We start from the raw sequence: 21,433 nt of genomic DNA, 5'->3' as shown, positions 1-21,433 counted from the left end.
AGCCCAAAATTTGTACCCAAATATTTTTGGCTTTCCTCTAATAAATTGTTCATTATGCCCAAAGTACTTTACAATCATCTCATCTATAGACAAGCATTCTCCAAACACACCATATTGCTGAAATACATAATTCATCATATTAATCAATTGTCACACTTTAAATCCTGGGTCATTTTTGTTTGCTGCAGCCAAACTGTTATCTTGAAAGTGAATCAAACTTTTTAGTTTCAGAAAAGTGTTTTTTGACATAGCCTCTTTCACAACGTCAACACCTAAATCTTGTTCCTCTGACCAGTACAATTGTTCTTACGGAATCTTGTGATATCCCGAAAATAACAATATGCCAATGAACACTCTCACATCATTAGTACTCAATTGAACATTTTGCAAGTTCTGCCACACTGCATATCTTACTGTTCCCTTCACTATGTGTTCCCAAACACCTTCCATTTGCTTTTCAGAGTTCATTTGATGTCAATGGCAAAACACGGTTTCTCATTTCCTGTGCAGATATATTTACTTCATTACCATGAGGTGCCAGCTTTGTGTAATTTGGATGCATTTTCCTCCTGTTATTGCTTTCTTCAGAAAGTTTCCTCCTCTTAGATTTACCCTGAGTTGCCTTCTTGCGACTCACATATCAACAGCCGAAAACTGAGTTTCTTCTCCATTCTGTGATGTCGATTGTGAAATTCCTGCAACATTACTAATAACTTCTGCATATTCATCCCTCGAAGTCTATGACACACGTTGAATTTCTAATGATCCTGGAACATCATTTACTTCAACTTCAGCAAAGCATTCATCTGGGCCTTCTTGCTCATCAGTGAACCTGTCTACATCAGGTGGACACAAAACTACATCAGTATTATCACAATATTCATCACAAACAGTTTCTTGAAACCCAGGATCCTCTAATATATCTGCTATTTCCTTGAGCATTTACGAACCTTCTTGCACGACATGGCACAATATGACTTCACAAGGAAACAAACTCGGGTATTGGCAACAGTGAATTACACAACGTCATTGTTATTTCCACTTCAATTCTTTGTGACAATTGAAGTAGTGTCTTTGTAGTGCCGCAAAACATTACAATGGCAGAAAACGATAAGAATGGAACGGGCAATTCCTCCATGTAGGAAGTGAGGAACTTACAGTTCATTTTTATTTATTTCCAGTTTGGGTAAGTTTCGTTTTCAAGCTAAGACACCAGGGCATGCATCTGTGTACAATTCAAAATGCCAAAGTGAAAAAAGACTGGCTGGGATGGGCCGTGCTCCCCAAATTTCCATGAAAAAATAATAAAAAATCTGGGCTTCGTCCCATCTTTCCCCACTCCTATTGGAAAAGGACTCAAACTTTAGCTTTATTTTACAGTAATAGACCTTTCATATTGAAATGAAAGTTGTTTCCTGTTCCTAGCTGGCACACAAAATGTAATATGAGCCGATATATTGAAGTGTGCATGCACAGCTCGAAAGAAAAGGTTAAGAAGGATTTGAACACGTGACCTGGGCATGTTGAAAGCTTTTCCCAGAAAGCCTGTTAGTGTTTCCACTACAATATAAAAGTATCAAGGTGCAAATAAGCATGGGAATTTTACCTAATTCGTCTCGACACACACATGTGACAACAGCAACACGAGCCTTATTTTGCCGGACACACATATGTGACAACGCCGGTTTAAAGGTTAATGTGTGTTATAAAATTATGAGCACAATGTACGTACAATTGCCTAGGTGAGAAATCTTGGTGGTCATCCTACAGACAGATGGGAGTGGGGAAAGGTTACGAAGAACGGCGAGGATCAAGGAACCAGCAAGACTTTCCTCAATCAGCGATGCCAACCCTAACAAAATGTTGCTAAACCAAGCACAATTTAATCTTTGTTGGCACTTAGCACCATTTGTAGCATAATCTGCAAACTCCAATCCCTGGGAGAGGGAAATAGATTTCAAAGGAAGATGTTTTCAGGAAATAGAGACCCGTTTTGGGAACTTTTTCCCTTATGTCCTTTTCATGCTCGCTCCATCTTTTACCCATATTTCGGCCCGTCTGTCCTATGTACTCCTTCCCGCAATGGCATTCTATTCAATAAACTCCCTTCTGTTTTTCCGGTATTTCCCTAGTTGTCTTTCCTTTCTTATAATCGGTGAAGTATTTTTCTACATTCTACATTCTTTCACCAAAAAGATGGAGCGAGCATGAAAAGGACATAAGGGAAAAAGTTCCCAAAACGGGTCTCTCAGAACACATTTTGGAAAGTGGGCATAGAATCGCAAAAAAAGAGATAATCAGAAAAGAGGGGAGGAAATTAGGAAGAAACGTGTATGAAACAGCGAGTATTTGTAGGGGGGGGGGGGAAGAATAATCTTAATAGGGACGAAGGAAATTTGGAAGAAGGGTGGATCAATTTCCTCAAAAAATGGGATAAAGCCTGGAAGATTGAACCCAATATCGGTTTCCACGTCACTCCGGAAGTTATGCAAGCTGCAAGAGAGGAAAGTGAATTCACGTTGGATTTGTGATGTAATGAGGGGAAACGAGAAAATTAAGGGGAGGGGAAATATTCGTTGTGAATTGACCTTCATGTGGATGGATAAGCACAGTTGGGTAGGAAAGGCCAAACCTGCAGGTTGCATTGTGATTTATGCAGGTTTTTTAGATTTTTAACTTTTTTACCTGTGAATAGGTCTACTGTACAAGTTTTATTAGGGAACGGCTTGGTTTTTACGTACTTCTAATAGCAAAAACTTAATATTTTAAATGTACCCTAACCAACCCTTAACCACAATCCTCATATTACATTTTTGACGCAGTACTATGCCAAGTACTTAGTTTTTATACGAACCTGAGGAAAGAGATAGTCAATCTCTGAAACGTCGTTCTACAATAAGAGCACTATACTCACATACGTAAGTACAAATTTTTAACTTTCCCTTTTTTATATTATGGATAAAATTGCATAGAAACTCTTCAAAACAATTTTGACGTAAGTGTCCTCATATGAGGATGGTGGGCTTTGATGGGATAAATTTTGCCAATATGAATACATTGTTGAACTTCTGGGGAGTACTGCTTCAGAGAGAAATCAAGCAAACTCACCACGGACTGAAAATCCCTTGAAGCATGAATCTCATAAATATTTACAGTGGTCTAATGTAATTTTCTTAAACACTTCATACTTGGTAAATATAACAGTTCTCTGCTCACCCAAGTTTTGAACTTTTCGTTCTTGCCAAAAAAAAAAAAAAAAAAAAGGATAATCACATCAGCATCTTAGGAACTGCTCTATAGGATTACTCACTAGAGAATTTTTAAATCATGGGGCCCATTCCAAAAGTTGTAGGAGTTCAATTCATTAAACTAGTTATGGTAATTGGCCATCCCATAAGTGCACCATTGGAAGTTTGATATTCCCAAGAGAACAGTGAAACAATACTCCCAGAAGTGTAATGCTAAGTTTTCTCCCCCTCCTACAACCATCCTGCACACAGACCTCTCTTTCCCCAGCTTGCTACAGGGAAAGGTCTCTGACTGGATGTGGAATCTGCTTCTCGCGTCCTTCAGCTCTCCCCCACCAAAAAGGGAATATTGTTGACATTGTGATGAGTATTACTTCAGAGAGAAATAAACCAAACTGACAACAGCAGTACTGAGAAATACTAAGAGTATTGGCACTGGACAGTTCCAGTTATTTAACTTGTCTACTTGTTTTATCTGCCACTGTATTTTCCATATAGGTTGCCTGTGAATCTGCACAAAGACCTTCCACTTGTAATTTTGTGTACACTGTGTTGCATTTCCTCCGACTTTCATCACGACTTTCATCACATTGTAACAGCTTCCTCTTCTTCACTCTTTCTCATGACCTTTTACTTTTGCCTCAACTGGGTGTAGAGACTTCCTCAGTTTCTTCAACATTTGAAGAAGAAGATTGCATGTTTTCTGCACATGGCACAATTTGCAACAATAACCCACCATGAACATCTACAATCTCCACATCATTTATTTGATCATCGTAAAAAATATCTTTGTCACTGATGTCATTTTCAGGAGACTAAGATCTCCAGAGTTGTCAGCTACAGCTGGATAGAGAAGAATATCCTGTATTTCACTTGCTGTAACTCCCTTTCGAAACATGTCACCTTTCGAAACATGTCACCAAAGGTAAGATGGATAACAGACATGCAGCTTGTACCCTGCTACCTCCTCACTCATTAAGACTACAATGGCTATGTATATTTGTTTGTCTTCTGCTGCAAGGAAGCTAGAGACATCTGTGAGGATGAGGACAAGCCTCATACTGTCAAATCCACATTGGTACATGATGTTCCATGGTACATGTTCCTCATACCATCCCTTCTGCAGGGAAGAAGAGGATACTGGCTCAGCTTTGCATTGGGCAGAACCATCTCACCCAGTTCTTTGCTACAATCACTGGATCTTCCACTCTGTTGTGTATGTAAATTTATTTTAAGTGGGCCAATGTGCCAGAATTTACTGACCTGAGACCTGAAAAAGTCCAGAAATTTTGTAAGTGTTATAAAAGTGCTATGTCATCCATGTATGGCTGTGGCAACTGGTCTTCAATCAGTGTCAATGTGTCTTACCAACCTTTAGGGGTAGTAGCATCAGCAGAGGAGGACTTTTCCAACAAACAATTTTCAAACTTGCTGCGATGTACATAAAAATCATGGCTTGAGAACTAATTGATACAGAGATATTAAATTGGTTGAGTTTGTTTCTTGAAGACAGCACTTTTAGCAGAGGTGAAATTTATACAGTGCATGTTTGTTTTTATTTACCGAAATCCATTGCTTGAATCACCATGTACCAATACATCTAACACTACTGGCTCCTCAGCAATGACTGGTGTTAGCTCTTCATTTTGAAACAAGTCAATTGCTCCTAAACTTGCAGCCCCAACAATTTCATTCACCATAGAGCTCAAGAGTCAAGCAGATGTTCCACAACGCTAGGAGTAAACTTCAGTTTTGATAGTGATGTGAAAATGACATTTCCTGTGACATCTGAAATCACTCATAAGACCTGGGCTGACTTGGCTGGAGTTGAAGAATGCAAGGAATTTACTGGCACATGCTATGTACTGGGAAATTCTGGTATCTGAACATACTGAGAGACTACTTCCTCCTCCTCATGCTAGTCTTCCAGACTTCCCATCTTTTTTCCTCTATTTCATCTCTCTCTCCTTCTTTTACTCTTGCAGGGAGAGAGAAAAGATATTGACTAACTTACTCTCGTATCATCATTAAACCCAAAAGTGTATGGTTGCAGTAACAAAAGACTTCCAAGTCTTCCTATCCTGAGCAAGATCAATCCAATCTTTTCCATTGTAAACTTTCCTTTCCTCTCCCATTCATCCCACATGGCCTGCCCACCTAAGTTTTCTCTGCAATTAATTGACTGAGTGCATGTTTGGAACTTGGAAACTGATTGGAGTGTACTTAGCCTTCCTCTCCATATCATGGTTGATTGGACACTTTAACGAAGCATCTGCCTTGAACTACTTCTCTACCTGAGTCAGAATCCAAAATGCACTGCCTGAAGGACTGCAAGTTGGCACAGAGGCTTCCTTCTTATATCATTGCATAACCAATTTTATTGACCTCTGGTGGAAATAATAAACATGATAAAATCAATCTGGTACAAATGAAAGCGAGATATAACAAAATGACAGCTCTGTGCACACCATGGTCCATACACAGGACTTACTGAATTTTTGTTGCAAGTCCATTTTATGCAACCCAGGACTTAAAGTGAGTCATGCATACATTAAATTCATCCACAAAACAACACACATGAACAGGAATTGGAAAAACACCAGCATTGGAGCAATGCACTTGCAGGTGCAGACGAGCAAACGGACAGGGCAAACATACACCAGTCTTGTCTATGCATGAGCAATGATGGGTTTACGCAACATCTTATAACAAATTGTTTATTAGTTGAAAATTGTGCCAACATATGAATTGCAACTTATTTCTTCATTCAGCTGACTTGAAAGTTGTTCAGAGTAGATGGGTTGCCATTCATAGAATAGGCTATGAAAATAGTAGATATGTTCAAGTATTTGGATCAAATTTATATCTACTTTTAAAATTTCAATAATTCGTGCATTCTTTGATGTATTTTAGAATTTTGAAAGCATTTAAAGTAAAAAGTGCAAACAGCATCATTTTATTGATCGTTATCACCCAAATGCAATTTTTCAAAATTTTCAAGATGGCGGACATTTTTCAAAATTTAGGTATATTCCCAAACTTCGATTTTTGGTGAATTTTCTCAGGAGTTCCAGGGGGTTCAAAGAAATGTAATAAAACAAAAAATAGCTTTGCAAAAATGTTTTCAGTCGAGGCAATTCCAGATCTAATAAATGCTTACAGTATCTCTGGGTGGCATGCCATTACCCTTCGAATGACCGAATGGTCCGCTTCAGCAGACAGATTCGGCTAACTCTCAAAATTCCAAAATTTCTGGGGGGGAAATGGGGTCCCCCCCTCCCCCCAAGAAAAAAGTACATGACATTGTCAACATGCACATGGAAATGATTGCTGACATGTAAGGAACACAAAAATATTTGCATTATTATCATATGACCAATGTAATGTGAGTTGTAGTTAAAGGAATGGTCGGCACACCACTGATTCAAGCTTCAAAATGCAGCGGTACCTTGAAATGACTTTAGCTCAGATACTATTTGCCCTGGAGATATGAACAATATACCGTTGTATGCAGAATGAATCACAGATTCAGACAATATATAATTTATGCACATTCGGCATACATATGGAGGGGAAAAGGGGGAAATCCCCTGAAAAATACTTTTTTTAAAAAAATGGGGTTTCTCCCCCCCTGCCCCCCTGAAAATAAGGATATGAAAAGTTCAAAATGCACATATAAATTATCGCTGGTATGTAAGAAACAGAAAAATATTTGCATCATTGTCATACGACCAATGTAACGCAAGTTGTACCCCTGATACGAAAGGCTTGTACGCCACTGTCTCAAGCTTCGGAATTGAGCGAAATGCGGAGTTACATTGAAATGACTATAGCTCAGAAACTAAATGCCCTAGAGATATGAAAGATATACCGTTGTACGCAGAATGAATCACAGATTCAGACGATATATAATTTATGCACATTGTGGAACACTTGTGCTCAAAAACAAAGGTTTCCTTCAGCATGCCTCGAAATTCCATTCTCACAATGCAGATTCAACAACCAGTCTTCCCCCTACCCCCACCCCCTACGGAAAACTTTCATTTTGACATCGGATACTTATAAACAAGCTTCCTTCGAATGCAGTTATCATGTGGGAGTGAAAAGCATTGCTTTAGAACAACAAAGCCGGTCTTCCTTTGTCAGCAAAAAATTTCCATTGAAAAGAGACACAAAAGAGAAGTCTCTTTCCCCCTCCATTTTCATGAAGAAAAAAAAAGTGCAAGAAACATTTCTGTTAAATACGTGTGTTAGGAACAATATAAAAAAAATTGAAGTTCTAGCCAAAAATAGAAAAGTTGTAATGTAAAAACTTCGACTGAGACACTTGGGACCCAAAAGGTTAAGGTCATGCACCGGCGATGCATCTATCAAATGTCTGCCTCATCACACTGTAGATGGTGGGTTATTAGTCCACCATAGTGATTCTGGAGAGGGAACCTGAGAAATGGCTACCACATCTATGGAAAGCAGCAGAGACTCAAATTACCCACTCCCAGCATGGGGAGGTAGTGACGAAAAATGATACGGGTCTCATCTGAGGCCCAGTAATCTGAATGGATCCACTCCAAACACTATCGGTGTGCCTAGTTTGGTACCAGCAGACATTCTCATATTCTTGTTGCACTGCTTTGTAGTTCATAGATTTCAATTATCTCTTTCTATTGGATTGTTTTTGTTATTGCTGTAACTTCAGTTTTGTTTGGCATGATGGTTGTTCTGCTAATGCCCTGCCATTTCTCTCCCAAAATGTTGCTTTTTATCAACACTATTGTTTGCCTCTCTCTGATGTTTCCACAAGATTTTAGAATACATAAGCATAGAATTTCCAATTCGGATGGCTGTAGTAGTTACTTCTACTTCAGGTTGCCCAGTGTCAGTCTCAATTTCCATAATCATGAGAGATGGCTATGAAAATTTGCTGAACCAAGAGAGATGTTATTCCTTTCCCTACTCAAGGATTTCAGCAAGATGAAAAGTAGAAAAAAAGATTTCAGAATAACACTGTTGTTAACCTTTCCAAGATTGCAGCACCATGTGACAGCACTAAGCACATTTCTCAAAAACCTAATTTTTTTGTTCATTTATACACATGTGAAGTGTCACTAATATTGTTCCAAGTAACATTATGCAATATTATTTAAAACATAACATATGAATAGGCTAGTACTTTTCAACCAGTTTCTTGTTAATGTTTTACATCTAGCATTGTTCACAACATATTCGCTTTTTGCAATGTATTTGAATTTTTTTTCTTGCAAGTTTTGTAAATGTGACTTGCAGCAGTGGTAATAGTTGATGTGCATAGAAATTCATATCTGCATGAGCCAGTAAACCCAAGCAGTGTGTGGGATGCATGTGATGTCACACTAGCTCTGGCAGAGAAGGGTGTCAGTAACATTAACACCTGAGCAACATCACTGATTTTCATGCCTGGCTGAGAAATATATACTGAGCAAGCAGATGTGACTTGCTGAAAAGAAACAAGCACACAAGTTCACAAAACTTGGCTCGATTTTGTACAGGTTTACTCACTATGATTTTTTTTTTCTCAGGGTGGTGCAATTAGGTGGCAAGTGTGTGAACTCCAGTTTTCAACATTGGGGGATAGGGATTACTTGTCTTTGAAAATTGGTCTTTAGTGCTTCCCTGCAAATTTGGTGCATCCAGCATCCATATGGCTGATGCTAGAACTGATTTTCCAGAAACCCATTTCCTAAGATTACACTAGTATTTTTTTCCACAAGTAGTATCTGCCTATTTTCAATGTGACTTGATGCAGTTTAGCAATATACTACATTTGTCATTCACTTTGGTCTATTCTGGTGTCCATAGTAGGGAAAGAGGTGCTGAATATGAATTTTTGTGTAAAATTTGTCTTTAACTTTTGTTAACGAGATCTAAAATGTATAAATTTTACACCTTCTCACACACATACATTCAGTGAACATGTGGTAAAGCTGCGAAATATCAATGTTTATCTTTTGTCTTGAGTTTTTGACTTTTAGCCACTGTATTAAATTTTTAAGTAACTATGTTTTGGAGGTTGATTCTGCCTCCATCCTCAGGATATTGTGTTATATCTAATAAATCATTGTTCAGTCCCTGAACACACGATGTGTTTAAGGTTGGTGTGTAATGTGGGGTATAAAATTGCTGTTTGGAGGATTATTTCAGTACCCACGTAAAATAAACCCTTTCATATGGATGTAAGAAACAATAGACCCACATAAAAGGCATATCCAAAAGAATCAAAAAAAATAACTAATAAATAGGACATCAAAACTACAATCAACTCTGGGAACACACTTCAATCCAACCTGGTCCACACTAAACCCTACACCCCCAACACAAAAGCAAAAAACATAATCTACAACATTCCCTGTGAATGCGGGAGAGAATATATTAGGGAAACGGGCAGAACACTTGGGGAAACTTAAAAACCAACCTCAGGCTGATATGCTTTGAAAGATCCAAACTAACTGCTCATGCCTGGGAAAACAGCCACACAATACAATCAGCCAACCCAGCCTAGAGATCAGACCAATATGAACATCATTAGCCAGAAACTTTTTTTTTGAAAACCAATGGATGGCAGCACTACACCAAATGCAAACATATGTCATATGATTGGCCTTACTGTACCAAATTGTACAAAAATGCAAACAACAAGAAACCTAAACAGCGGGACCAGAGGACACAATTCTGAAGCTACCACTCCAGCAAGGTTTTTAGAGATTCAACAATACCACAATTTTATACCCTTTTATAGGGATGGACCGAAATGGATCAAATCAGTTGATTGTGTCTTTTTTGCCGACTCTCAAACTTAGTTTTGCTCTACATCTTGCCTGATTAGTAGTTGATCACCAATACTGCAAATAACTTCTGAACATCTCAGCAGCATAAATAAAGGTAGTGATTTATCCACTCGCCCACAATACCTCCCTAATGCCCACCCCCAATTTCTCACAAAAGTCCCATTTATGGTAATTTCGTAACGAACTGCAAGGTTCGTGGGATCTTACCAAGAATCTTAACCATTACGCTTGGGTGATGTAGCTTTGTCATTAATTCATCCTCACTGGTGAGCACTCTGCCCTTGGCAAATAACTTGATGGTAATGGGCGAGAGGTTACTTTTCACACATGAAATGGCACAACACTAAGAATTTGGGTTTATATCTTCTAGTTTAGATCAACATGGTTAGAGAAGGATGTTACCTGTCTATTCGGTGATGAAGAGTTCCTCGGAGAAGACTCTTAGTATTGCGCTATGCAGGCTCGCTTAAGCTCCCCGATGTTTCTTGATCCAAAGCAAAAGACCCCACGTCGCCCGTTACACTCTAACTTATCTTTTCTTCCACCACCTGGTTATTTCTCTCTAATACCAGTTGATCAGCAACTTAATTCCAATCAACCAGGAGGATAGATTTAATACTGAACGGCCGATGAAGGAGGTTATTGCTTTTGGCTTGCTACTTTTCTCTAATCAGGGGAACCTGTTATGATACCTCCCATGGGAATAAATTTCCAAAATTGAAATTTATATTTGAAATACCCATGTTGATCTATCCTTAGAAGTTGGAGTTTTTTTATTATTAAAACTTAGAGAAAGAAATAAAATAAAATAAACCATATTTTCCCTGCCAAAACCCAAAATTAACAGAATTAAAATTGTATGAACACATCAAGTGCAGATGCGGTAACAGGCCATAAGTAATTTGTTTAGTCTTAACTGTTTAAATAACTGGCCGTAAAAACTATGTAAGCAAAACAAACGCACATGTTTTTCGAAGAGAGAAAAAAATGTTTTGTTTAGCGTAAGCAATGTTTTCTGCACATAATCAGTCTGTCGGTGTCATAATCACTGGAGGGTGGAGCCCAATGTCTATTTTGTAATGGCCACCATGGCTATCACTTGATAACACAAAGATGGACATAGTTCGAGGGCGTGGCTAGGTGCAGAAAGATGGCCACTAACATTTCTCTTTTGACCCCTCAAATGAATTTTCAATGCATGCAGGTGGAATATCCTGGTTAAACCCTTGAATAAAATGACAGCATACAAAGCAGGGTACAAAGGTATATCGTGCAGTTTTCCAAAACAATTGTTTGTAGAATATAGAGTCAGTGTCGGTGTACAGATTAATGATAACCCTTGAAAAAGTTAAAAAGTAACCTTTAGGACAGCTTGGATTCATCATGAAATCAAGTCTCACAAGCCCTGAATAGTCTCCAGTGTGAATATTGTATCATTCTTCCAGAAGCACATCACGCAGTTGCTGCATATATGAGGATGGAGGTAATCTGTGTCATACTCAATCCTCTAATACTGACCACAGTGGTTCAATACTGTTGAGATCTGGTGATTACGCTGGCCTGTTGAAGTTCATCTTCATGTTCTGTAAACCATGACTGAACAGCTCTTACAGTGTGAATAAGTGCATGATCATCTTGAAAGATTCCATCCTTGTTGGGGAACAACAGCTATGTGATAGGATGCATGTGGTCGCCTAAAATGCCCACGTAGATACGGGTCATAATTATAACTTGTAGAGGAATGAAGAGGCCAACAAAATACTAAAAGATCACCCAAACAACCACAAATCTTATTCCATGTCTGACAGTAGGATACAGGCAGTCTGGGAAGTAAAATAAGGTTCTTTAGACATTAGCTACACATACTCATCGAATATACTACCTTTTTTCAGTCACCACAGGTTCATTTTGTGATCATGCCATCAGAGGTTTGGGAATCACAGCCCTACCCCTAATGTAGAGTTTATGAAGGTTTGTCTGGACTTTTTTTTGTGGAAACTGGCTCTGCCAGCCGCAGATTGAGTTCTGCTGTCACATGTGCCGCATAGTTCTGAGGTTCTTTGTGACAGTCCTCTTTAATGCTTACTGATCCCTGTCACCTAGGATTGGCTTTCATCCACTATTTCCCTTCACTGATGTTTTCTTGCCACTATTTATGTGTCACCATGACCTTTGACACTGTTCCCCTTGCTACACCAAATAAAGTGGCAGTCTTCGTTACTGATGCACCACCTGATAATGCTCCAATCAATTTCCTCTTTGGAAATTCGATAGGTCTCCCATTTTATAGCTTTACCTTGGAACCATTGCACTACATGCAACGGTCAAACAGGGTGATAAACAAGTGCCTATCACAATGCATGTTGATTCAGTTCTTCCATCTCAACAAATTCCCTTCCCTTAGCATTGTCTTTCAATTAATCTGTCCACCCCCTCTAATTATCTAACAATGCATGGTGTAATGGAACATACAAGATTTCCAGTTGAAAACTACCCCCCTCAAACTAAAAGTGAAAATAACTTTTTGACGTATTAGAAATTTGATGTCAGATAAAAGTAATAATAAGCACTGAGAAGACAACTTGTTGGTACACATAAGATACATACCTAAAAAATACATTAATTTTTTTAACAAACCATGGTTATGCAAAATACTAGGAATTTTAGTTAAAGGAACAATGCATAAAAATGCTGTTATCAAAAGAGATGAGAATAAGGAAGGAATTCTAGAAGTATATTGAGATAAACTTTTGGAAAGGGAAACTGAAAATAACATAATAAATTACAACCATATAAGAATTTTTTCCCCCCAATTTATTTGCTATTAAACAAAATTGCACAAAATGTCTTATTTTTAGTATTTTGTAGAAGTTAAAGGTGTTGGCGAGGTGTTCCTGAATGCAGCAACAGAAGATACACTGTCCTGCTCTGCTTTGCTCAGAATGACTTTTACTGTATGGGGGTACAAAATGTGTGTGCCTCCCTGCTGGCGCAGTGTTAGTGTTGTCTCCTTCTAATCAAGGGGTCCCGGGTTTGATACCCAGTGAAGGCATGTAGTGGTTTGGATCCCACTTTAAACTGTAGGTCCAGTCCTGACTAGCCTTACTGTGCATAAAGTGGACTTAAAACACCAACTCAATCAATCAATCAACAAAATGTGTGATTGGAACATGATGTAAACATAATAAAATTTCTTCCTGATTGAATGTTACAAACATGAATATCAAATGTAATGAATTCCATTAACAAATTCCATTTATCGATATTAATTACCAGAAAGCGAAAAGTTGTATACAAGAGAGAATTTTAAATGATTCTGGTTAGAAGTTAAAACTAAATGAAGTTTATCAAAAGAGGGATCCAAACAGAGGTGTGGCATGCATGTAACCGGTGTTACCACAGGTAACAGCAAAATATGAAGAATTAAAAAGTTGTTTCAATAAAAAAAAAAAAAAACATGGTTAAATACGTTAACCAATAGCGTTGCCGTCGAGTAGATATTGCAGAGGATATTTTTTCTGCAGCCGACAGAAGCGAAGAGGGAGGCAGTTCTGTTACCCTGAAGAGGTAACAGTGGGAGTCGATGCCAGTGCAAGGGAAGAGCGGAGGATGGCTTTGGGACAGTGCGCTACGGGGCTATTCAGGGGCCCAGTTACCGTTCAGGTCTGCTAGTATATGCCAGTGTTGTTACATTGGATAGGCAGAAAAGAACTAAATCCGGTCAAAAATGGGGATACTATTTCTCTGAAGCAACTAGAGCTTGATTGCAAAGCCAAGGCTGGCTTGAACTACAACTGAGGCCGGTTAGGTACTTGACGAAAATATAGTTCCTTGGTGTGATTCGTGATTTGGACAAACCTTGCTCCAAAATACTAACTTCGCAACAGTAGTTCGTACAGCTGGATTTCTCTTCCACAATTTGACTGGCTGGAGGGGTGGAATTCTCTCGTCTGCTCACCGCACAAACATCAAACTGGCCACAGAAATGTCCTTTTCCCCCCCTCCACCTTGTTTGCAAAGAAACAAATGAAGAATTGACAAGGCTCGACCACTATTAATTGGGTTTTCATAGTAATTGTCTCATGAGTGGTAGTCCTTGCTAGGAGTGTTTGTGGCTAAATCACTGAGTTGATGGAAAAAAGAGAACAAAATGAAGAAAAATCTAGGTCAAAGTAATATGTTCTTTGGAAGGGGGTGGGTGTAGATGATAACGTCTAACAGAATAATTGTCATACTGATGGCTGGTAACACCTTTGAAAAAGTTACTCCACGCCACTGGATCCAAAACCACATTTTTTTTCATAAAATATAAGATAAAATACATGCGTGGTTATGCTAACTGCAAAGCATAAAGTCGGGGACTAATCGTGAAATGGATATTAGATTTTTGTGGTAATTTTTCAGAAGTAAAGATTTTTAACCCATCAGATATTTGGCCTCAATTTGAAAATCTGAATTTTGTATAATTGACTAACTGAAATGATAGAAATACATAACATGAAACCATGGGCATTTGACAGATTTTCTAAGGAAAGGTTACTACATTTTTTCAATGTAGTTTAATTCATAAGGGATTGTTGCTCCTTTTGCAGGGATAATCCCTGCATTCATATATTCAATTAGTTACTTAAGATTAATCTGGCCCTCGTTGTGGAGTTTTTTTTTTGCACCGCATCGTGCTACTACACCAGGTGTTTCGGGTTTGAATCCCAAACAGAACGTTTTGGAAGGGTAACACTGCAATGTTGAATATGGGTGTTTAGCTTTTGCTGTTTTTATTGCAGAACACAAAATTATGTACTTTTTATCTTTATCTTGTACCCCTTGTTCATTACTATGTTTTATTTGAGATAAGGAATTTTATTTTTGATGTGTTTAGTTTTGTTAAAACACTGTATTGTCAATTCTGTCTTTTCATTCTAGCAAACAATACATGGTTTATACCTTCTGTGAAAGGTGACATTCCACCAGGATGTGCAGCATATGGTTTTGTTGTAGATGGGACAAGAATCTTGGTGTTTGGAGGAATGGTAGAGTATGGAAAATACTCAAATGAATTGTATGAATTGCAGGTATGTTGATTCAGCAAATGTTGTGTGAACATTAGTTTTTGTATATTTTTTTCTTTAAAGTATGGGAAATTGTGCTGTATGATTGCGAATTTCAGGAATTTAGTTTTGAATATTAAACTTTGTTGTGTCTAATTTGCTAAATCTATAAAAGTTATTTCATTTATTTGGAAAAGTTTATTATTTGGTGTAGGTAGTTCATTTTATATTTTGTTAATTTATTGAAGTATGATCAACATATCTATGTCAGTTTAGAAAAGTCTGGGAGATCATGGATATTTTTTCTGAAAATTCAGGGAAATTTATCCTCCTTTCTCGAAAATTAACATTTTTGTAAAAGAAATGTTGAAATAAGAAAATGCCTAAAAGTCAGTAGCAACAATGGACCAATTTGCTACAGCAGGTGTTATGTATCAATGAATGAATGAGTTAAAATTTTGGGGTACACTGTCACATAAGGCCATTTTGCACCCTTCAAAGTATAGGAGCAAAATTTCCTTTAAGTAAAATCCTTACCTTAAAAAAATGGTTGTAAAAATCCCCTTAAGAAAAGCTGTAAAGAAACATGCACAAAACATACAAGTGAGAAACATCTGAAAGGAGTAGCTTTCCTTGCATCTGAAGCTCCTGGTTTGTGGTCTCCACATTACTGAAAGATCTCTGTCCATAAGTGCTACTTGTCTCTCATAGCTTGGCTTATCACAAGGTTTGGCCTCTTTTAAGAAATATTTTGTAGTGGATTTGGATTCCATTTAAATCTTTCTTAATTCCAAGTGGTTTGGTCATTTTGATTATTATTTGTGTACCAATAAGAATTAAAGCTTTCTGCAAATAGAGAATGTATGTTTAAGATTTACTGAGAAAAAATGTATTGAGAATGTATGTTTAAAATTCACTGTGAACAAACTGTATTTGAGTTTGATTTATTAATTATTACACTTGGTTGGAGTAGAGACTTACATTAAATAATTCTAGGAAAAGTGGTCGTGTTATGAATTTAATACATAGAAATCCACTACAGTAAATGGTTATTTCAACATTAATATGTTACTAAATTTAACTGATATTTATATTACTAAATATTACTAAGTTTTACTATAATTATTTTTTTTACAATATAATTGTCTTCATTAATGATTAGTCAAAATGTATCAAGAATGTCGTGAAAAATCTCACCTGATACTGGCTTGTCTTACCTGACTCAACACTGAATTACTGTTCAAATTCCCTTGTTGATGGAAAGATGATTGCACTAAAGAACAAAATAGTATAGTTGTGCTGCCAGTGGTTTTTAAGTTTTTTGTCACTAATGTTTGTAACTCCCACATCTTAATATACATCAGTTGTGAAAAGTGTTCACACTATGTAATTCTTAGCTGTATAGGAAGAAGAAAAAAAATAATTCACTTTATGAAAATATATTCTATTATTTTTCTTGCTATTAAATGCATTGTTGTGAAAACATTTTTTTTTCAAGTTAGCTCAAAAGGCTGTGCTAAAATCAATTACAAGGTAACCAAAAAACTACTTGACATTTTTGATCATCAGAAAGAAAAAGGTACACATCAAATGCCACACACCGTTAGTCCTCGAAAGTAATCCCCATCAGCATCCAGAACCTTTTGCCAACGTGTCTCCAGCTGTGCAATGCCCTCACGGTAAAACTTGTGGATCTTGGATGCAAAGAAGTCCATGAGTACTTGCCACAATTCTTCCTCATTTGTGAAGGATTTCCCACAAGGTGGTTTTCCAGGGAATGGAAGAGGCGATAATCTGTTGGTACAAGGTCCGGGAAGTATGGTGGATGGCAAAGTATCTCCCAGCCAAGTCCCTGTATGGTATCCCTGGCCACCCACCTTACATGCAGCCTGACATTATCGTGAAAAAGCAGTACACCCTTGTGATTAATCAATGCTGGCTCCTTCTGCTTCAGTGCCTGTTGCACATGTTCCAACTGCTGTGAGTGGAGGTCCCAAGTGATGGTTTTACCAATTGGTAGCAACTTGTAGTGCACCACTTGGCGACTACTTCACCAGATAGAGAGCATGATCTTGCGTGGGTGTAGATGGTGGTCTTGCAGGGTGAGGCACAGAGTCCTGTGTTGACAACCAATGTCTGGCATGCTTGAGATTGTCATACAGGCCCACTTTTCATCACTGGTGAGCACTCGATCCAATGTGGGTGTGTTGCAGTGTCAAGAAAGCAACGAGAAGCAGGCTGTTGCTTGTTGTCTTCCGACAGTGTATGGCATACCCAGTTGCTGAACTTGAACATCTTCCCTATGTGGTGCAGTCTGATGTTTCATTGGAAACCTGGAAGTGGTTGGCAAGCTCATCACATGTTAGGCAGCTGTCCTCCTCTATGGCCGCCTCCAGGGCTTTGTCAACCAGAACCTGTGGCCAGTCATTATCACAAAGGGACAGATCTCCGACCTGACCTTCTGGAACCAATGTCTGGTGGTGTGTTCATTCACAGCATTACCCCCAAAGGCTTGACCTATTCGGCAACTTGATTCAGCTGCGGACAAGCCCACCTTAAAGTCAAAAACAGACAATCCCAAATGACCTGTTTTAACACCTCCATTTTTCTTCACCACTGCTCAAGCTATGGCTTCCATGAATGTGTGACGTGTCTGGATTGGGCAAGGTCAATGTCCCCACTCCCACCCCAACCAATTTTCTGGCAAGTGGCACATGTATATTCATATCAGTGATCACTTCTTCCCGTGCGATGTCAAAAACTGCAAGAACTTTTTTCATTATGTTGTACTTCAGAATGTTTGGGTCAATTGTGTGGCTGTAAGGGGAGAATGGATGTCATGTATAGAGTCACAGCACTCTCTCAATGACAATGAACACTTCCTAGTATATTGGTATATTCCTATAACAAGGTGGCGACAGACCTGGAAAACCGGGAAAAGTCAGGGAATTTGAGGTGTCAAAAAAAGTCAGGCAATTTTGTCTTGATTGACACTTTTTTTAAAAGATGGAACTCTGCACGGGAACAGGAAATCTTGTTGCCTAGTTTCTGCCTCAACTTTTAGGCCCCTTTTATGCACAACACAACCACGGTGCCAGAAACCAGTGATGGCAGGAGGAGGGGGAGGGAGGGAGAGAGAGAGAGATAGAGATATTGAATTGTCATTTTTTCTTGTCCTTATGGGAGTAGTAAGGGGACAGAACTATCAACAGATGGAGGGGATGGGAGCGGGTGGCGCCGTCCGATAGTTGTCGGACGTCATAGTAAGGCATTTTGTTGGACAAACTGAAGGAACATGGAAACATACGACTTTGTCGAATATCGCCACCCGACAAAGTATTTCACTACAACATGCGACAGAAATTGCATGCATGCCACTCGTGTATGGAATTGATTTTTGTTGGATGTCTTCGGACTGCAACATCCAATAAAAATCACACGAATAAACAAGAAGAGCTTTAGACTGCAATATGCTGCTGGAATTTTATTACTATTCTGGCTCACTTCACCTTATTTAATGTAGCAGTGCTTATGAAGGTTTTCTTTCATCATCCTGACGCATTACTGGTTTCACACAAGTTAACATACATTTACAATGACATTGCACTATTCTTAGATATCATGAAGAATCCAACAAAACTGGTTTATATATAATACTATTACGAAAAAGGGAGACATAAATCTGCGTTGGTGAACGTTATAAAAATTGGCAAGTGCATGCTCCTAACCTCAAATTTACTGCAACACTAGTATTGCAATGAAATTAACGCCACTCTCTGTCCTGTCAGTTTAAACTCGTGAGAGATGGTCATTAATCTCTCACTGAGTGAAGTTAATGTCCAATATTATGAAATAAAATACTAATTAAATACGTAAATATTTTAATATCATATTTACTCGAATCATTCAATAATAAAAGCAAATCACTTTCTTCAAAAATTGACTTTTCTCTTTCCGCCCTTCTAAATTTTCACTTTCCAGAAAGTAATTTCCATTTAGTAGGGACATTTTTTTTTCGCAAACGCTAAAATCTTGAAAAATTGTAATTGCTGCGAAGTTGTGTTTATGAATGTGCAGTGATGTCTGGACACATTTTTCGCCTGTTCGAAATATCGAAATAATGCGAATTCCACATATTCAAACTGCTCCGGTGCCCAACCAGCATCATATCTCGCGGGGACCTGGAGGAAACTTTGAGGGATAAAGGTAGCCAGGAGCATGGTGCTGATCATATCACTCCACATTCAGCCGTGATCAAGAAAGTGTGGGGCCCTAACTCTACACCCCTATACACCTTCATGGCAAAGTGCAGGGTAGCACTTTACTTTTACTTCCTCAAAAATCTGTTCCAACATATCAAACTGTCACGAATATACGTAGACCACGTGAGCTACGATTTAAAATAATAGTTTAAAAGCACAATGGAGTATTAAGTTTCGGTATATTTGGCAGAGAAATGTTCTAAAACAAAAACGCGAATTTTGGGAAACGTAACATTAAAAAGTCAAAAAAGGTAATCCCAATTTTTGGTGCCATAATATATCGGTATCTGTCAAGTGAGATTGATTGATTTAATTTTTTTGGGTGCATCGTCACTTATGGTCATTATGCACCCTTCAGTATATATGGGGAAAATTCCATTATCTACAATCCTTACCTTAAAATTAAAAAGGTGGTATGGAAATTAACTTTCCCAAAATAACTTTCAATATATCAAACTCTCACGAAGAGGCATAGGCCATGGGACTTACAATTTGAAACAGTAGTTTAAAAATACCATGAAGGTATAATTTCAGATATTTGCCAGAAAATGCACAAAAATGAAAATGTGAATTTTGGGAAAAATAACACCGAATAGTAAAAAAATACAAAAAAATACACCAATTTGAAAAAAAATAAAAAATCAAGGTCCCTACCGATTAGGCATAAATAAAACAAGAATATCAGTTGTAATTTATTGCATTAGTAACAGTGAGTCCTAACCTAATTTTCGGCATAATCACCACCGTTCTGGCATTTGTCGTAGCATGACACTAAATTTTGTATGCCCATGGTATACAGGGTGTTTGACAGCAAAGACTGGAACTATCTACCCAGTGTAGCTGTGAAATAAATCCTTGTCCTGCCAGAAACCTCTTCAGTTAAACAAAGAGATGAAAGTCGGTACATGCAATGCCAGGGCTGTACAGGGAGTAGTCCAAGATCTCTCACCTGAAGTGATGCAAAGGGCCCACATGCACTCAGCTGCATCACCCGAATTTCAATGAAAAACATAAAAATGTGGATTTTGCCCCCTCTTCTCCAGCTACTTTGGGGAGAAAACTGGAACTTTTGCCTTTCTTTTCAAAGAATGGACCATCCGCAACAGAATGAAACTAGATTCATGTTTGTGGGTGCAATACAATTTGAATAATAAGGCAAAACGTAAAACTCTTGTTTTTTTTACTCAAAACAGTGAATTTTAGCCAATTTGCATATTATTCATAAAATTTTTATAAATCTGACACTATGGGACCAATCTACTTCGGATAACTGTTATTTTGCAGGTAGAACATCAGTGCATGCAACCATGTAAAATTTGGATGCCCCCCAGAATTTCAATGAAAAAAAAAACATAAAAATGTGGAGTTTGCCCCCTCTTCTCCAGCTACTTTGGGGAGAGAACCCGAACTTTTGCTTTTTTTTTTCGTTTCGCACTTGCATCTTGTGTAGCTACTGTGAATCTATTTCTTCCCTGTTGACTTGGCTCTTTGTGGAAATATGTCCGGAAGGAAACAATTGTGCATTAGGGAGATCGATGAGTTGTTATATGATACGGTCTTTCACAGCCACTGCTCAGAACAGATTATGGCGAGGCCTTTCCTAACAGAGGAGGGGAGGGAGCCTTTGCAATCGTTTGTTTTGTGTATACTTCTGGATAGACTCACGCTTCTGGCCTCTGGCATCAAGCTTCATTGCATTTCTAACATAGAGGCGACAGAAAGCTGACACCGCCAAACCTCTCCTTGACCCCCCCCCCCCCATCTCCACTTCAGCTGGATCATTAGGTCCAAACACAAAGAAGAATGTGTGCCTTTTCAGTGCTAAATCACAGCGTTGGAAGCTTGGAGGAAAACAGCATCGTAAATACCAAGCATTTATTGTGTCTGTCAACTGAGGAGCCGAAACATGTGACATATTCCGAGAAGGGGGGGGGGGGAATTTTGGAATTTTCGTAAACATGATTGCAAAACATGTTCCCGAATGAACTGTCAGTGTTTCAACCTCAATATACAAATATAAGTCTGGCAAACCCTCAATAATTGTATCTAAAGCT

General features: G+C 38.3%; 1 protein-coding gene across 4 annotated transcripts in view; it reads left to right on the top strand.

Moving 5' to 3' along the window:
* Window positions 1-21,433, top strand: part of Hcf (Host cell factor) — a 157,670-nt gene that overhangs the window by 10,481 nt on the left and 125,756 nt on the right. For all 4 annotated transcript variants that reach the window (XM_083117709.1, XM_083117711.1, XM_083117710.1 and 1 more), the window contains exon 2: window positions 14,993-15,141. In XM_083117709.1, coding sequence (XP_082973835.1) covers window positions 14,993-15,141 — 149 coding nt within the window. The remainder of the gene's footprint in view (window positions 1-14,992; window positions 15,142-21,433) is intronic.

The sequence above is a fragment of the Lepisma saccharinum genome, chromosome 2 (assembly GCF_977018435.1).
Source record: "Lepisma saccharinum chromosome 2, izLepSacc3.1, whole genome shotgun sequence".
NCBI lineage: Eukaryota > Metazoa > Arthropoda > Insecta > Zygentoma > Lepismatidae > Lepisma > Lepisma saccharinum.
Note: the sequence above shows the minus strand (reverse complement) of the source record. Positions and strands in the feature narration are given on the sequence as shown.